Raw genomic sequence first — 13,558 nt, 5'->3', positions numbered from 1 at the left:
AAAGCGATATATGCTAACTGTCACATCCACACCGGATTCCCTCTCTCACTCCACACTCCGCTCTCTCTCCCTGAATTAATAATCACTCCCACCTGATCCCAATCCAGCACTCAATCACATTCCCTCCATAAATACTCACCCCACCACTCCATCGATGTCTAGTCTCCGCAAGGGATGCTCAGACTCACCTGCTTGTTGGAATTCCTATCGCTGTCCAAGCTCTGGTGGTTGATTCCTCACTGCAGTCAGAGGCAATGACCACGGAGGTCACTTCCCTGCCACTGCCCGTGCCTGCCACGGTAAACGAGCCAGTGTCCGTGCCTGCCATGGCAAATGAGCCAGTGCCCATGCCTGCCACGGTTAACGAGCCAGCGCCTGTGCCTGTCACGGCTAACGAGTCAGTGCCCGTGCCTGCCACGGCAAATGAGCCAGTGCCCATGTCTGCCACGGCAAACGAGCCAGCGCACATGCCTGCCATGGCAAATGATCCAGCACCCATGCCTGCCTTGGCCGTCCCGGAGCCAGTGCCCATGCCTGCCTCAGCCATCCCAGAGCCAGCGCCTGCAGCCTCGGCCGTCCCAGAGCCAGCGCCTGCAGCCTCAACCATCCCAGAGCCAACACCTGTAGCCTCAACTGTTCCCGTAAAAGTGCTCCCAGCTGTCCCGAAGAGGAGGAGAAGGAAAAGGACTCCTGCTCCCCAGCTGATGCTAGCACTTGCACCCATGGAGGCAGTTCCCGGGTCACTGCCTGTACTCTCGGCTCCAAGCCTTCCATGGCTCTCTGCTCCGAGCCTTCCACGGCTCTCTGCTCCAAGACTTCCATGGCTCTCTGCTTTGAGCCTTCCATGACTCTCTGCTCTGAGCCTTCCATGGCTCCGCCCTTCATCCGAGCCTTCCACGGCTCCGCCTTCCATGGCTCCGCCCCTCGAGCCTTCCATAGCTCCGCCTGTCGAGCCTCTACTGGCTCCATCCTGCCTTCGTCGAGCCTCTCCTGGCTCCACCTGCCATCATCGAGCCTCTAAAGCTCCACTTGCCTTCGTCGAACCTCCCTTGGCACCACCCTTTGAGTCTTCCATGGCTCCGCCTTCAACCCCAGAACCTCCACCTCCTGCGGTTCAGCCAGCTCCACCACGGTCTCCACCTCCTAAACCTCCTACTCCTGTTGCTCCGCCTCCAGATCCGCCTATGGCTCCGCCCCCTAGGTCACCACCTCCTGCAACCAAATTGTCTCCCAGGCCTCCTGACCCTGTCCCTGCCCTGTGGCCGCCTCCCAGGCCTCCTGGCCCAGTCCCTTTCCTGTAATCATCTCCCTGGCCTCCTGATCATCTGCAGACTCCTCCCTAGCCACCAGATCATCCGCCAATTCTTCCTTGGCCTCATAATTGCTTCCTGGATCCGTCCCTGTCATCTGTGTCTTACTGCCCTCCTCATCCAGCTTTGGGCACCAGGAGTCGCACTTGGGGGGGGGGGGGACTTTCGTATCCACACCGGATTCCCTCTCTCACTACACACTCCACTACACACTCCACTCTCTCTCCCTGAATTACTAATCGCTTCCACCTGATCCCATTCCAGCACCCAATCACATTCCCTCCATTAATACTCACCATGCCACTCCATTGATGTCTAGTCTCCACAAGGGACGCTCAGGCTCACCTGCTTGTCGGAATTCCTATGTGAAGCTATATTCGTACCCTCGAATCCCTCATCTTCCAAATCCCAAGGTTTCATCTTCTTCCTTCATCGTCCTGGAGTGGCATTCTCCCTGGGAACACGAACTTTGTCATTCTAAGCTAAGTTACCAATCCCTTTTATCACTGTTGACTTACCTGAAAATTATCCTCTGCAATAAAGCTCCCGCGATTGGGTTCAACCTGTCATCTGTGTCTGTGTTGTGCTGTGACACTAACGTTTGCGTAATATAAGCAAGTCGACACTAGAGCCGAAAGTGTCATAGAAACATCACAAAAAGACGTGATTGCTTCAACAATTACATTTTCATCTTGCATTTCCTTTTTTATGACACTTTCGGTTAGGTTTAGGTTTGAGATTTAGGGTAGAGAGGTTGTTTTAAAACTTGATTACCAAAAAACACCTCATCTTTTGGGAGAAATCTTGTTTTTTGCACCACTCAACTCAGAACTACTGCAACTACTGCAATATGTTTATGGAACCACATTATATGAATATTTTGCAAAAATGTCGCCACAGTCACACAGTTTTAATGAGATCAGACAGTTTTTGGTGGATATTTTTTTGTCTTCACTTTCATCCTCATTAATATTACGTGCGGCTACACTTTGCTGATTAAATGGCTTTTTTTTTTTTTTTTACAATTTCACCCTTAATTACCAAAGCAAGCAATTATCACAGAAGAAACACAATCACTAATCATTAGAAAGTGTCCAGTGTCATCAAGTTTACCTTAAAAAGCTGCTATCTGGTTGCACACAAAATTCATGCAAAATGCAATCAACAAAATGCATTTTTTTCCTCCAGCCATCTTTTTTCATGGGAGGACATAAATGAATATTAACTGAACTCTATCTTTTAAGAATTATTCGCTTGAAGAGCTGCAAATTGAAATTGAGGACAAAATGTTCACAGATAGTCCTAAACAATTTTTAATGAAAACACCTTCATAATTAATCTCTCTGAATTTCGTACTCCAGAAAAACATGAAGAATGAAAAACCAATGGGGATAGAACCTTTTATCAACAGCATCCTGGGACCTTTTACAAGAAGTCTGCATAAAGAAATGAAGTCTTTTATTGATCATGCAGCAGATACATGAAGAAATGTTTAATGAAAAACTAATACGAAGTTTCTCTAGAACAACAAAGGGATGTTTGAAATGCTGCAATTTTAAGCCCTAAATCATGATGAAACACTTGAGATAATACAGTGATGACACACATTGCTTTTTCAACCACCCAATCTAACCATAATTAAAGACCAGCAACTAAATCAATGGAGTCAGTCAGGTAGATTTCAACATTCTGCAAAAAGCATCTTGAGGACAGAACTTTCTGTTTGGAGTCACTTGAAGATCCTGCTGTTGACAGTGATAGCGGATTTAAGTGCAGAACCCTGTGGGTTACCTCTCTTTAACATGAATTATATATGCATGCATTCTTGTTAACCTGCAGATGAACATTGGTCTGGCATGATCAGACTCACAGAGTGAGCAGTTTTGTCATAGAGCTAAAAGAGGAGGACGTCTGGTGGATTCATTTGGACATCACAGGTATTTAATACAAAAACACAAAAGTATTTAAAACTGTCACAAAGCGAAGGGTTGGATCCATCTCAGAAGACCTAACAGCATACACTCTTAAAAAATAAAGGTTCTCGTTAGAACCAAAAATTAAAAAAAAAGTTTTACAATATGCTTTCTTAGGAGAAACCTTTTTAATTCCACCAAGAACAACAATATCCCAAAACCGTTATGCTGAAGAACCTATAATAAAATGTTGGGAACTTACAAAGGAACGAAATAGCCAACTTAAGAACCATATACAGCCAAAACTGAGATTATGGACTTCTTTAAAATGCAATTTTATGCATTACCTTAAAAAATTGATCCAATATTAAAAACATAATCACCAAGAATTGATAAGAAATTAACGACTGAATTTACACCTACTCTGGTATGTTTTTTGCAGTTAGTGTTGACTAATTATACAAAAATGTCCTACTTGTCTTAAAAATGTTATGAAAAAATATGTTGTATGCAACTATATCAGGGGCGGAGCCAGGAGTTTTTCACAAGGGTTTCATCAGTCTGTGGTGGCACATCGTCGGAGGCGGATGGTGATTGTTGGTGTAGAAAGACTAACTAAACTGAGCCTAAGACAAAAAATGCCCAAAACAGCAACTGCGAGTGGGGTGGTCAATGGGGTGGCTAGGCTTCGGTTCATGATGGCTATGGCCACCCCTGGCCACCCCCTAGCTTTGACCCTGAAATATATACATTTCAAATAGTAGTATGCAATATATTTGTCATGTGACCTCATCACTTTCCATATTTGTTCAGTAAGTGCCGTCCAAATTTTCATTCTTAAATAAATATGGTCATTTTGCGGACAAATGTCTTAATGTTTGGCTGTCTGATAAAATGAGAGTTAAATTGTAGTTGATATTACTTCCTGTCCATTCATCACACTTTACTGTATATTTATGAATACACAATATCTGAAGCAGTTTTGATCCAAAAAACTCATGGTCAACTGCAGATTTGAAATTTTCCCCCAAAACCAAAAGACACCAAATGGATTCCAATCTCCCAGAGACCAGTATGTCCATGGACATTCTTCCATGTGGCTCTTTTCTTTGCTCCATCTCATACTGAACCCTGCAGGACTTCATTATAGCTAATTGTCCATCTGTCCTCACTCAAGGGCCAGCCAACATTCCCTCAACTCCTCTGACTTGGCTTCAGATCGCAATGCCAAGAAGACAGTTTTTTGGACATGTTTGGTGGCATGTGGTTTGTCAGATCATGAGGTTACAGAACAGTTGGGTCACCAGCATTTTGCTTCTCAGAAGCCGGAAATCTTCCCTTATGAGTGTTTGGCCAGATTTGAGTTGATTTTTTTAGGGCCAGTTCACTGGGATCTGGCAGGCCACGTTAGGGCCGCATCTATTTTGAATTCTTTGTACATAACGGAGCATAAACTACCTGATGGCCTAGCATTTTCAAGCATGTTATGACAGCAATCTGATTTCAAATAAAAAAAAATCTAAAAAATCAAAATCAAATCACTTTATTGTCACACAGCCATATACACAAGTGCAATGGTGTGTGAAATTCTTGGGTGCAGTTCCGATCAACATAGCAGTCGTGACAGTGATGAGACATATACCAATTTACAATAACATCAAATTAACACAACACAATTTAAACATCTGTTATACATAATTACACTCAACTTAAAACATCAAATTAACGCAACACAATTTAAACATCTGTTATACATAATTACACAACTTAAAACATCAAATTAACACAACACAATTTAAACATCTGTTATACACATAATTACACTCAACAATATACAAATAATAACATACACTGTACAGTACACAATATGCTGTTTTTGTTTTTTGTTTTTTGTTTGTTTTTTACTATATAGATACTATATAGATACACATTATTCAATAAAAATTAAAAATTAAAATATATATTAAAAAAGTATATATATATATATATATATATAATGTACAGTATTGTACTGTATTGACATTCAGGCTGTCGGTTGATAGTCAGTTGTTAAGAGAGACATAATATAATAACAGTAATATAATTTATGACAGTCCGGTGTGAGATAAAAGAGTAATAAAGTGCAGGGCTGATGTATTTTGATCCTGGGAGATCAAGAGTTCAGAAGTCTGATTGCTTGGGGGAAGAAGCTATCATGGAGTCGGCTGGTGCGGGTCCTGATGCTGCGATACCACCTACCTGATGGTAGCAGTGAGAACAGCCCATGGCTCGGGTGGCTGGAGTCTTTGATGATCCTCCGAGCTTTTTTCACACACCGCCTTGTATATATTTCCTGGAGGGAGGGAAGCTCACCTCCGATGATGTGTTTGGCAGTTCGCACCACCCTTTGCAGTGCTTTGCGGTTGTGGGCGGTGCTATTGCCGTACCAGGTGGAGATGCAGCCAGTCAGGATGCTCTCCACAGTGCAGGTGTAGAACCGTGTGAGGATGTGGCGGTTCATTCCAAACTTCCTCAGCCGTCTCAGGAAGAAGAGGCGCTGATGAGCCTTCTTCACAACGACTTCAGTATGGACGGACCATGTGAGTTCCTCAGTGATGTGGACACCCAGGAACTTGAAGCTGCTGACTCTCTCCACTGGTGCTCCATTGATGGTGATGGGACTGTGTTCTCTGTCTTTTCTTCTGAAGTCCACCACAAGCTCCTTTGTCTTAGTGACGTTGAGGGAGAGGTTGTGCTCCTGACACCAGTGTGTCAGAGTGTGCACCTCCTCTCTGTAGGCTGTTTCATCATTGTCAGTGATCAGACCTACCACCGTCGTGTCATCAGCAAACTTAATGATGGCATTGGAGTTATGTGTTGCCACACAGTCATGTGTGTACAGGGAATACAGTAGTGGGCTGAGAACACAGCCCTGCGGGGCTCCAGTGTTGAGGGTCAGTGATGAGGAGATGTTGTTGCCCATTCTAACCACCTGGCGTCTGCTTGACAGGAAGTCCAGGATCCAGCTGCACAGCGAGCTGTTTAAGCCCAGAGCCCGGAGTTTCTCATCTAGCTTGGAGGGCACTATGGTGTTGAATGCTGAGCTGTAGTCTACAAACAACATTCTCACATAAGTGTTCTTTTTTTCCAGGTGGGAGAGAGCAGTGTGTATTGTAGATGCAATGGCATCATCAGTGGAGCGGTTGTTGCGGTAAGCAAACTGCAGCGGGTCAAGATTGAGTGGCAAGACAGAGCAGATGTAATCTCTGATTAGTCTCTCAAAGCATTTGCTGATGATGGGGGTCAGAGCAACAGGACACCAGTCATTTAAACAAGTTATTTTTGATTGTTTTGGAACAGGCACAATGGTGGATGTTTTAAAGCATGTGGGGACTACAGACAAAGAGAGGGAAAGGTTGAAAATGTCTGGACGTCTGGACCCGCGGCTTTGCGGATATTCACCCGTTGGAAGGATCGGGTTACATCCGCTACAGAGACGGAGAGTGAACTAACCTCTGTAGCTTCGGCCGTGAGAGCTCTCTCCACGAGGGCGGTGTTATTTCCCTCGAAACGAGCATAAAAAGTATTTAGCTCATCCGGTAGAGAGGCAGCGGTGTTCATGGCGGAGTTTTTATTCCCTTTAAAGTCCGTGATGATGTTAATTCCCTGTCACATGCTTATAGAACATCTCCCAGTCCGTGCGATCAAAACAGTCCTGTAGCGTAGAGTCTGATTGGTCCGACCAGCACTGGATCGTTCTGAGGGTGGGTGCTTCCTGTTTCAATTTCTGCCTGTAAGCGGGCAGAAGCAGAATGGAAGAGTGGTCCGATTTGCCAAATGGTGGGCGGGGGAGGGATTTGTAGCCATCGTAGACAATAAGGCAGACAACATCCAAGACAAAAAACATAAGAATTGTAAACAAAACAAACAAACCATTGCTATATTGTGTCGGAGCTCGCAACGCAGCAGCCATACTCTGCGCCATCTTGAGTCCAATCATCTTGAGTTCTGATGAAACCATAAGTACAGTATAGGTAACTTCTGTACATTGGCAACTTGTATATATAATATCACATTGAGCATTGGAGACTAATTTTAAACCAGACTAATGTCCTGTGAATTCCTCAGTAGGTCGAAACTTCAACTGAAACCAGTATGTGCTTATCAAAATTCTAATCCCTGCCCCCAGTGGCCGAAGCTGGAAGTGTTATTGAATGTATAGGCATGTGTGAGCTCCAATTTCCGTGTGAAATGTCCATAGCCGTTAAACACAAAAAGAGGCTGAATTCTTAAAGAACCATGTTAACTGAGTATTATAAATAGGAGGTGCGACATGTTTATTTTCAGTTTCATTTGGGTTATGGAAGTCCTGTATTTTATGTTCAAATGGGGAATAAGTGAAACAAAAAATTTATGGTGGCTTGACAAAGCCAATAAACTGTTATTCTACAAACTTTTTTTTTTTTTTTTTTTTATCCCTAAACGAAAACCAAAATTTATGTCTGTAACTCCTCCAAGAGCTTTTAAGCTACATCCACCAAACTTGGTACAGACCTTCAGACTGTTCTGGAATAGTGTCCTATGTCTTTTCTAACTGATCAGACTTCATTTTCAAAATCCTAGACTTACATTGATGAAATGTTCAAATGTAACAGCGTAATACTCATAAATTCAAACTCCAACTATTAAAAATGTAAATGTAAACAAACCCACAAAAGGTCTTTAATTTGCTTTAAGTTGCTCTCTCTCTCTCTCTCTCTCTCTCTCTCTCTCTCTCTCTCTCGATCTGACAGTTTATCTAACTATCTAGCAAGCTGTTTGTCTAACAGTAATGTGTGTATAACCATCAAACTTAAAACTTAAAAGTAGTTTAAACTTCCAGACAAGGCTTTGTCAAGCCAACGTCAAAGTTTGTCTTGACAAACTTTACCTATCTAGTTTTACTTTACTGTAATAACTTGAAATGTTAAATCACTTTGAAGGAATAATTCACCAAAAAATGTAAAACCTGTCATTACTTGGCATTTCACGCTCTTCCAAATACTGCACCACAGCTCAATGTGTCTGAGCGCACAGTGAACAACTGGGCCACTGATCCAGTATGCTGTGCATTACTGGCAGCATGCTTCAACTAAAACCCTCTCATAAGATCTGCTGTACTTGCAGTTTTCCAGCCTTATCTCAAGCGCTTGAGCGTATTTTGAAATACTGACAGATTTCTTCTCAGAGAGTGTGACTCTATAACATCCCTGCGGCAAAAGATCAAACTTCTAAATAACCACACATGGTTGGTTTGTAGAGCCTCTTTTCCACTGCATTCTTCCATACCCATTACATTTCTTCATGTATCTGCTGCATGATCAATAAAAGACTTCATTTCTTTATGCAGACTTCTTGTAAAAGGTCCCAGGTTGCTGCTGATAAATTCTTTGCCTTTAGCTCTCACCTTTCTGTTACCTTCATTACCTGCATAACTTCATTTTAGTACAGCTGTCATTTTATTTGTTGTGCAGAACATCTGCAGATGTGCATTATGGCGCAAACGGAGCACGATGGGGAGATGCAACAGAGCCACAAACAGATGGTTCTAGAGAAAGATCCAATTTGAATATGAGGAAGAGCTGCAGGCCACTTCCATTTTAAACTGAGACACCCACTGAAAATATACAGTGTACTTTCTCCAAGGTAAACACACACTACATATGACAGATTGGTGTATCTAGCTCTCTATAGACACAGTGCTTTATCAGTAACTCAAGAGAATAACCCTTCACTTCATTTCAGGAGTCTCATATTCCACATCCTCATGATGGATCAATAATCATACAGATCATTTACAGACTCTTTTAATGGACCATAAATGAACCAGATCACAAACACACTTGGATACATACGCTTCATATCCCAACTAGGTTTTGAATGGAATTTCACTTTATTTTGCAGAGTTTGTAGCAATCAATTAACAGACTGACACTGAGTGTCTCTGAAAGACAGCTGTGGGCGACATTACCACTTCTATTGATTCGGTCTGTGACACCGAGTCACCGACACACAGTGTTAGCCAATACCACCACAAATGGGGTTTAAAATGCATTCAGTGTAATTTCATGGGTGGATTCACTTTCACCCCTTGGCTGTGAGTTTCTCAAATAATATTGATAAGTCTTTCCGTACTAACTCATTTATATCACTCTGCACCTCTCGGTCAGCAAATCTGTCCATTCAGATATTCATAATAACTGTGAATCACTCTGATTCCATAGTTTATGACATTAGTATTAGTAAATCTTTAATGTCCCTTCAAGGGCAATTGTGTTGTTGCATCATACAAACAGAAACATTCATTCACAAACACTACAGATATTCAGTGAATATAATAGCAACAGACAAAGGCAAAAAAATACAATATCTGGATGCATTTGCCTTATATACAGTATATATCATATTTCATGTGAGCATGCTTAGTTAACCTGTTTCCTGTTCTGTTGGCCATACAGGATGCACAGAATCCCAGTCTATTTAAAGCACAAGTCAGCACTGAGAATAATCAACATAAATCTTTTTACTGAGCGGTTATCCCTCCTTCTCTACATCCAGCAGCCCAGTCCTCTTTCACTCTCTTTTCAGTTTCAATGTGCATTATTGGCATTACAAATAACTGTACATTTGTACTGCCAAAGCCTTTGCTGCTCAGCTGCAAAACAAGACTATACAGTGATTGAAATATTATGAAAATAAATAAGATTAAAAAAAGACCATAACAAATAATAAAAGATAATAGTGAAAATAAAAATAAAATGAAACAGATTTTAAAATAATAATATAATACAAATCTAAAAATATTTATAATAATGATATAATATACAATAATACTAATTTTTAAGTAAAATAGATAATTGAGATTAAAGAATAGAAAATGTTAGAAATAAAAATAAAGAAAATGAAATAATGAAAATATTAAATGTAAAAATAATCATATAAATCAAATCTAAAAATATATCATAAAAACCAAATAATACAAAATAATAAAATATTCTTATTACAGTAAAGACAGAAAATATGACATTAAAGAATACAAATTATTAGAAATAATTAAAAGAAAAGAAATATAAAATAAAAAAATAAAAACAGGCTGCTACTTATAATAAAAATATAAAACACATATAATAAATATGTAATATAGAATGATAAAATATTATTTTAATAATAAATAATAATTATTATTATTAAATAAAATGATAAAATAATCACATAATACATATCTAAAATATATAATAAAAACGATATAATATATATATAAAAACACATAATAAATAATAAAATAAAGTTTTTCTTTTTTCAATTTTAATGTGCTTTCTTGGCATGACAATGTACATTCGTATTGCCAAAGCATTTGCAGCTCAGCTGCATAGGACAAAATAGTACAAAAGACAAAATATGCAGAGTAATTTATATAGATAAAATAGATGACATTAAAGAATAAAGATGATTAGAAATCATGTTAAAGAAATAATAATAATAATAATAATAATAATAATAATAATAATAATAATAATAATATATATATATATATATATATATATATATATATATATATATATATATACACACACATCCCTCACCTTTGCTCTCTCTCTCTCTCTCTCTCTCTCTCTCTCTCTAAATATGGTCGTGGCAAAGACAGTGATGCTCAGACAGACAAACAGACTTGGATGGAGGTTTCGTCGCAGTGTGCAGTGTTTATTCCTGACATGCGTGTCTACATTCAAACCCACCACACGACTGGACGAACTTACAAACTGAGACTTTCACATGATTCGGATGCGCGTGCCCGTGCTGCGTTAATTAAATAGAGGAACATTATAGTGATGCCAACGTCCAGAGAGCGTCTGTGTTCATGCCAACGTGTGTGGTGAAGTTTGATTGCGGATTGCTTGTGGAATCGAGCTTGAAACCCGATCTTATCCGTTTGACACCGCGGATGTGTCTATGTTGATTCTTGTGCTGTGTATAGATGTGAAGACATAAGCGTTGTGCTGAGCGATGCATTTCTATTCTATATGCCACAGGGATGTTTTAAATAAATGACATTAGTTTAAGGGGAAGCGGTTATTTTTAATGTAATTTACGCAGATCCGACTGAAGGACACGGACAATGAAGTGACGATACTGCAACTATGGACTTATTTCAGTAATCATCCTGAGGACTTCGGTGCGATAATCGCTTATAATTCGCGATAATAATCTGCAACGGTTGTATTTTTGTCGGTACTAGAGTACCGAAAAGTATTAGAGTTGTTGTTTTTTTAAACTCCACTTCGGAGCACACAAAAAATATTCTTCTTTTTTTAATTTTAATTTTTTATTTATTTTTTTATTGCAAATTGTTCTTCGGATGGTAACATTTAATTTAACTGGTATGATTTAATTTGACAGAATCAACTTGACTACATCTGATTATACCAGCAAAAGTCATTTTAAGTGTCAAATCAAGTAATAGTTCAACAGAACGTTTTCACTTTACACTTTACTGGAAGGTTGTGTGGATGCTGGAAGACCATTGTGAAGATGTTGCCTCTTGACTGTTGTAACTGCACCTGATATTTTTTTTTGGAAGGATATTTGAAACCATTTTCAAGTGTTTTTACCATTACCACCAGGTTCACCTATACGCCAACAGCTCATAAAAAACAGTTGACCATCTCAACGCTTCTGACCAAGGGTGAAGTTCCTTCACTCCTCCTAAAATCTCAGCATCTGATTGATTAAAACATTTCTGGGAGGAAACCCTCAAGAGCCATGGATCTTAAGACTGAATCTGATGACAACCTGGATTGTGAGCAGCCCGTGCCCATTGAGGTTTTCGCCAGCAGGTCCACGCTGCACGGCATCTCGCACATGTTCAGTTATGAACGGCAGTGCATTAAACGATGCATCTGGATCATATTTTTCTTGGGGTCGTTTTCATTCCTGGTGCTGGTGTGCGTGGACCGCATCGCATTTTATTTTCAGTATCCTCATGTTACTAAACTGGATGAGGTCACGGCACCAATGATGACGTTTCCCGCCGTTACATTCTGCAACCTAAACGCTTTCCGCTTCGGCCGCGTCACACGCAACGACCTGTACCACGCGGGCGAGCTGCTCGCGTTGTTAAACGGCAGGTAGGTTCAACACCTGTAAACACCTGAGAAACCTAAACCACACCATGAATGTCACAAAGGGTAAGAGAGAGAACACCAAAGAGCTAAAAACATGTTGAAATTACTGTAGTTACAAGATGACAACTCGAACTAATTGAACTCTGATTAGTTTCAGTAACGCTTAAATGGATCAATGAAGGGATTTGCTGATTATGGCAGGATAATAATTCAGCAGCATTTCAAAATAATGAAGAAGAATGTGTATATGGCAGGGGCGTAGCAATCATTTCAAAAGTGAGGGGTACAGAATGATTAGTGCAAGACTAACATAAATATACAAGATATATATTTTTAGGGCTCTCAGTCGATTACAATTTTTTATTGAATTAATTACATGAATTTTAACTTTTGCATTTACACATTTAGACATTTGCTGTATGAAAGACACAGCGTAAACACATTTGCCCTGTGAAAAAGTGTGGTGGACCAACTTTGGTTTTATTGAAAGTGAGGGGGACACGTCCCCTGCATCCCCCGCGTATTCTACGCCCATGGTATATGGTAACACTAAATTATATTAAACACAAATATTGGCCTATGTGGAAATGGCTACTTAATCATTAACGATTAAAACCACGGCCATTTTTTATGACATTTAAACGGTCAATTGGAAGAAATTGGAGCTTTCATTTAATCTGAGTTTCCAATTTAAGTTCGTCAAAGAGGTGAACGCTTTTACTAGTTTGAATCACGTAATTACAGTAATTCTGATTTGACTTGAATGCAACATGGCTGTATGAGATTGAAGTTTCTTGTGGTACAACAAAGAAAATATACAGTACTGTGCAAAATTCTTAGGCACATAAGATGTTTCACAAAAACACTTGTCTTCAGATGGTTATTTATATCTGCTACTTTAGCGTGTCTATAGGAAGTATACATTTTATAATCCCAAACATTACTTTTGCAAATATAATAGAAGAACAGGGAGCCCTGCAACAGATGGCATTGCCCCCACTGAACATCGCGTCAGTCTGAGATTACATAAAGAGACAGAAGCAATTGAGACAGCCAAAATAAATAAAAGAACTATGATGAATTCTCCAAAAAGTTTGGAACATCCTATCTGCCAACAACCAAGAAAAACTGTATCCAGGTGTACGTAGGAGAATCTGTGCTGTTTTGAAGACAAAAGTGTTCACACCAAATATTG

The 13,558-nt window shown here is 40.1% G+C and overlaps 1 protein-coding gene across 2 annotated transcripts in view; it reads left to right on the top strand.

Annotated features, from left to right (window-relative positions):
* Positions 1 to 13,558, top strand: part of LOC127439015 (acid-sensing ion channel 1B-like) — a 238,925-nt gene that overhangs the window by 44,388 nt on the left and 180,979 nt on the right. Inside the window, exon 1 of one of the 2 annotated variants that reach the window (XM_051694987.1) lies at positions 11,987 to 12,366. The exons of the other annotated variant lie outside the window; for it this stretch is intronic. Within the exon in view, the coding sequence (XP_051550947.1) occupies positions 12,002 to 12,366 (365 nt within the window). The 5' untranslated portion in view covers positions 11,987 to 12,001. Of the gene's footprint in view, positions 1 to 11,986; positions 12,367 to 13,558 lie in introns of those variants that run through there. 2 annotated transcript variants of the gene reach the window in all.

Source organism: Myxocyprinus asiaticus, chromosome 50, assembly GCF_019703515.2.
Source record: "Myxocyprinus asiaticus isolate MX2 ecotype Aquarium Trade chromosome 50, UBuf_Myxa_2, whole genome shotgun sequence".
Lineage (NCBI taxonomy): Eukaryota > Metazoa > Chordata > Actinopteri > Cypriniformes > Catostomidae > Myxocyprinus > Myxocyprinus asiaticus.
Note: the sequence above shows the minus strand (reverse complement) of the source record. Positions and strands in the feature narration are given on the sequence as shown.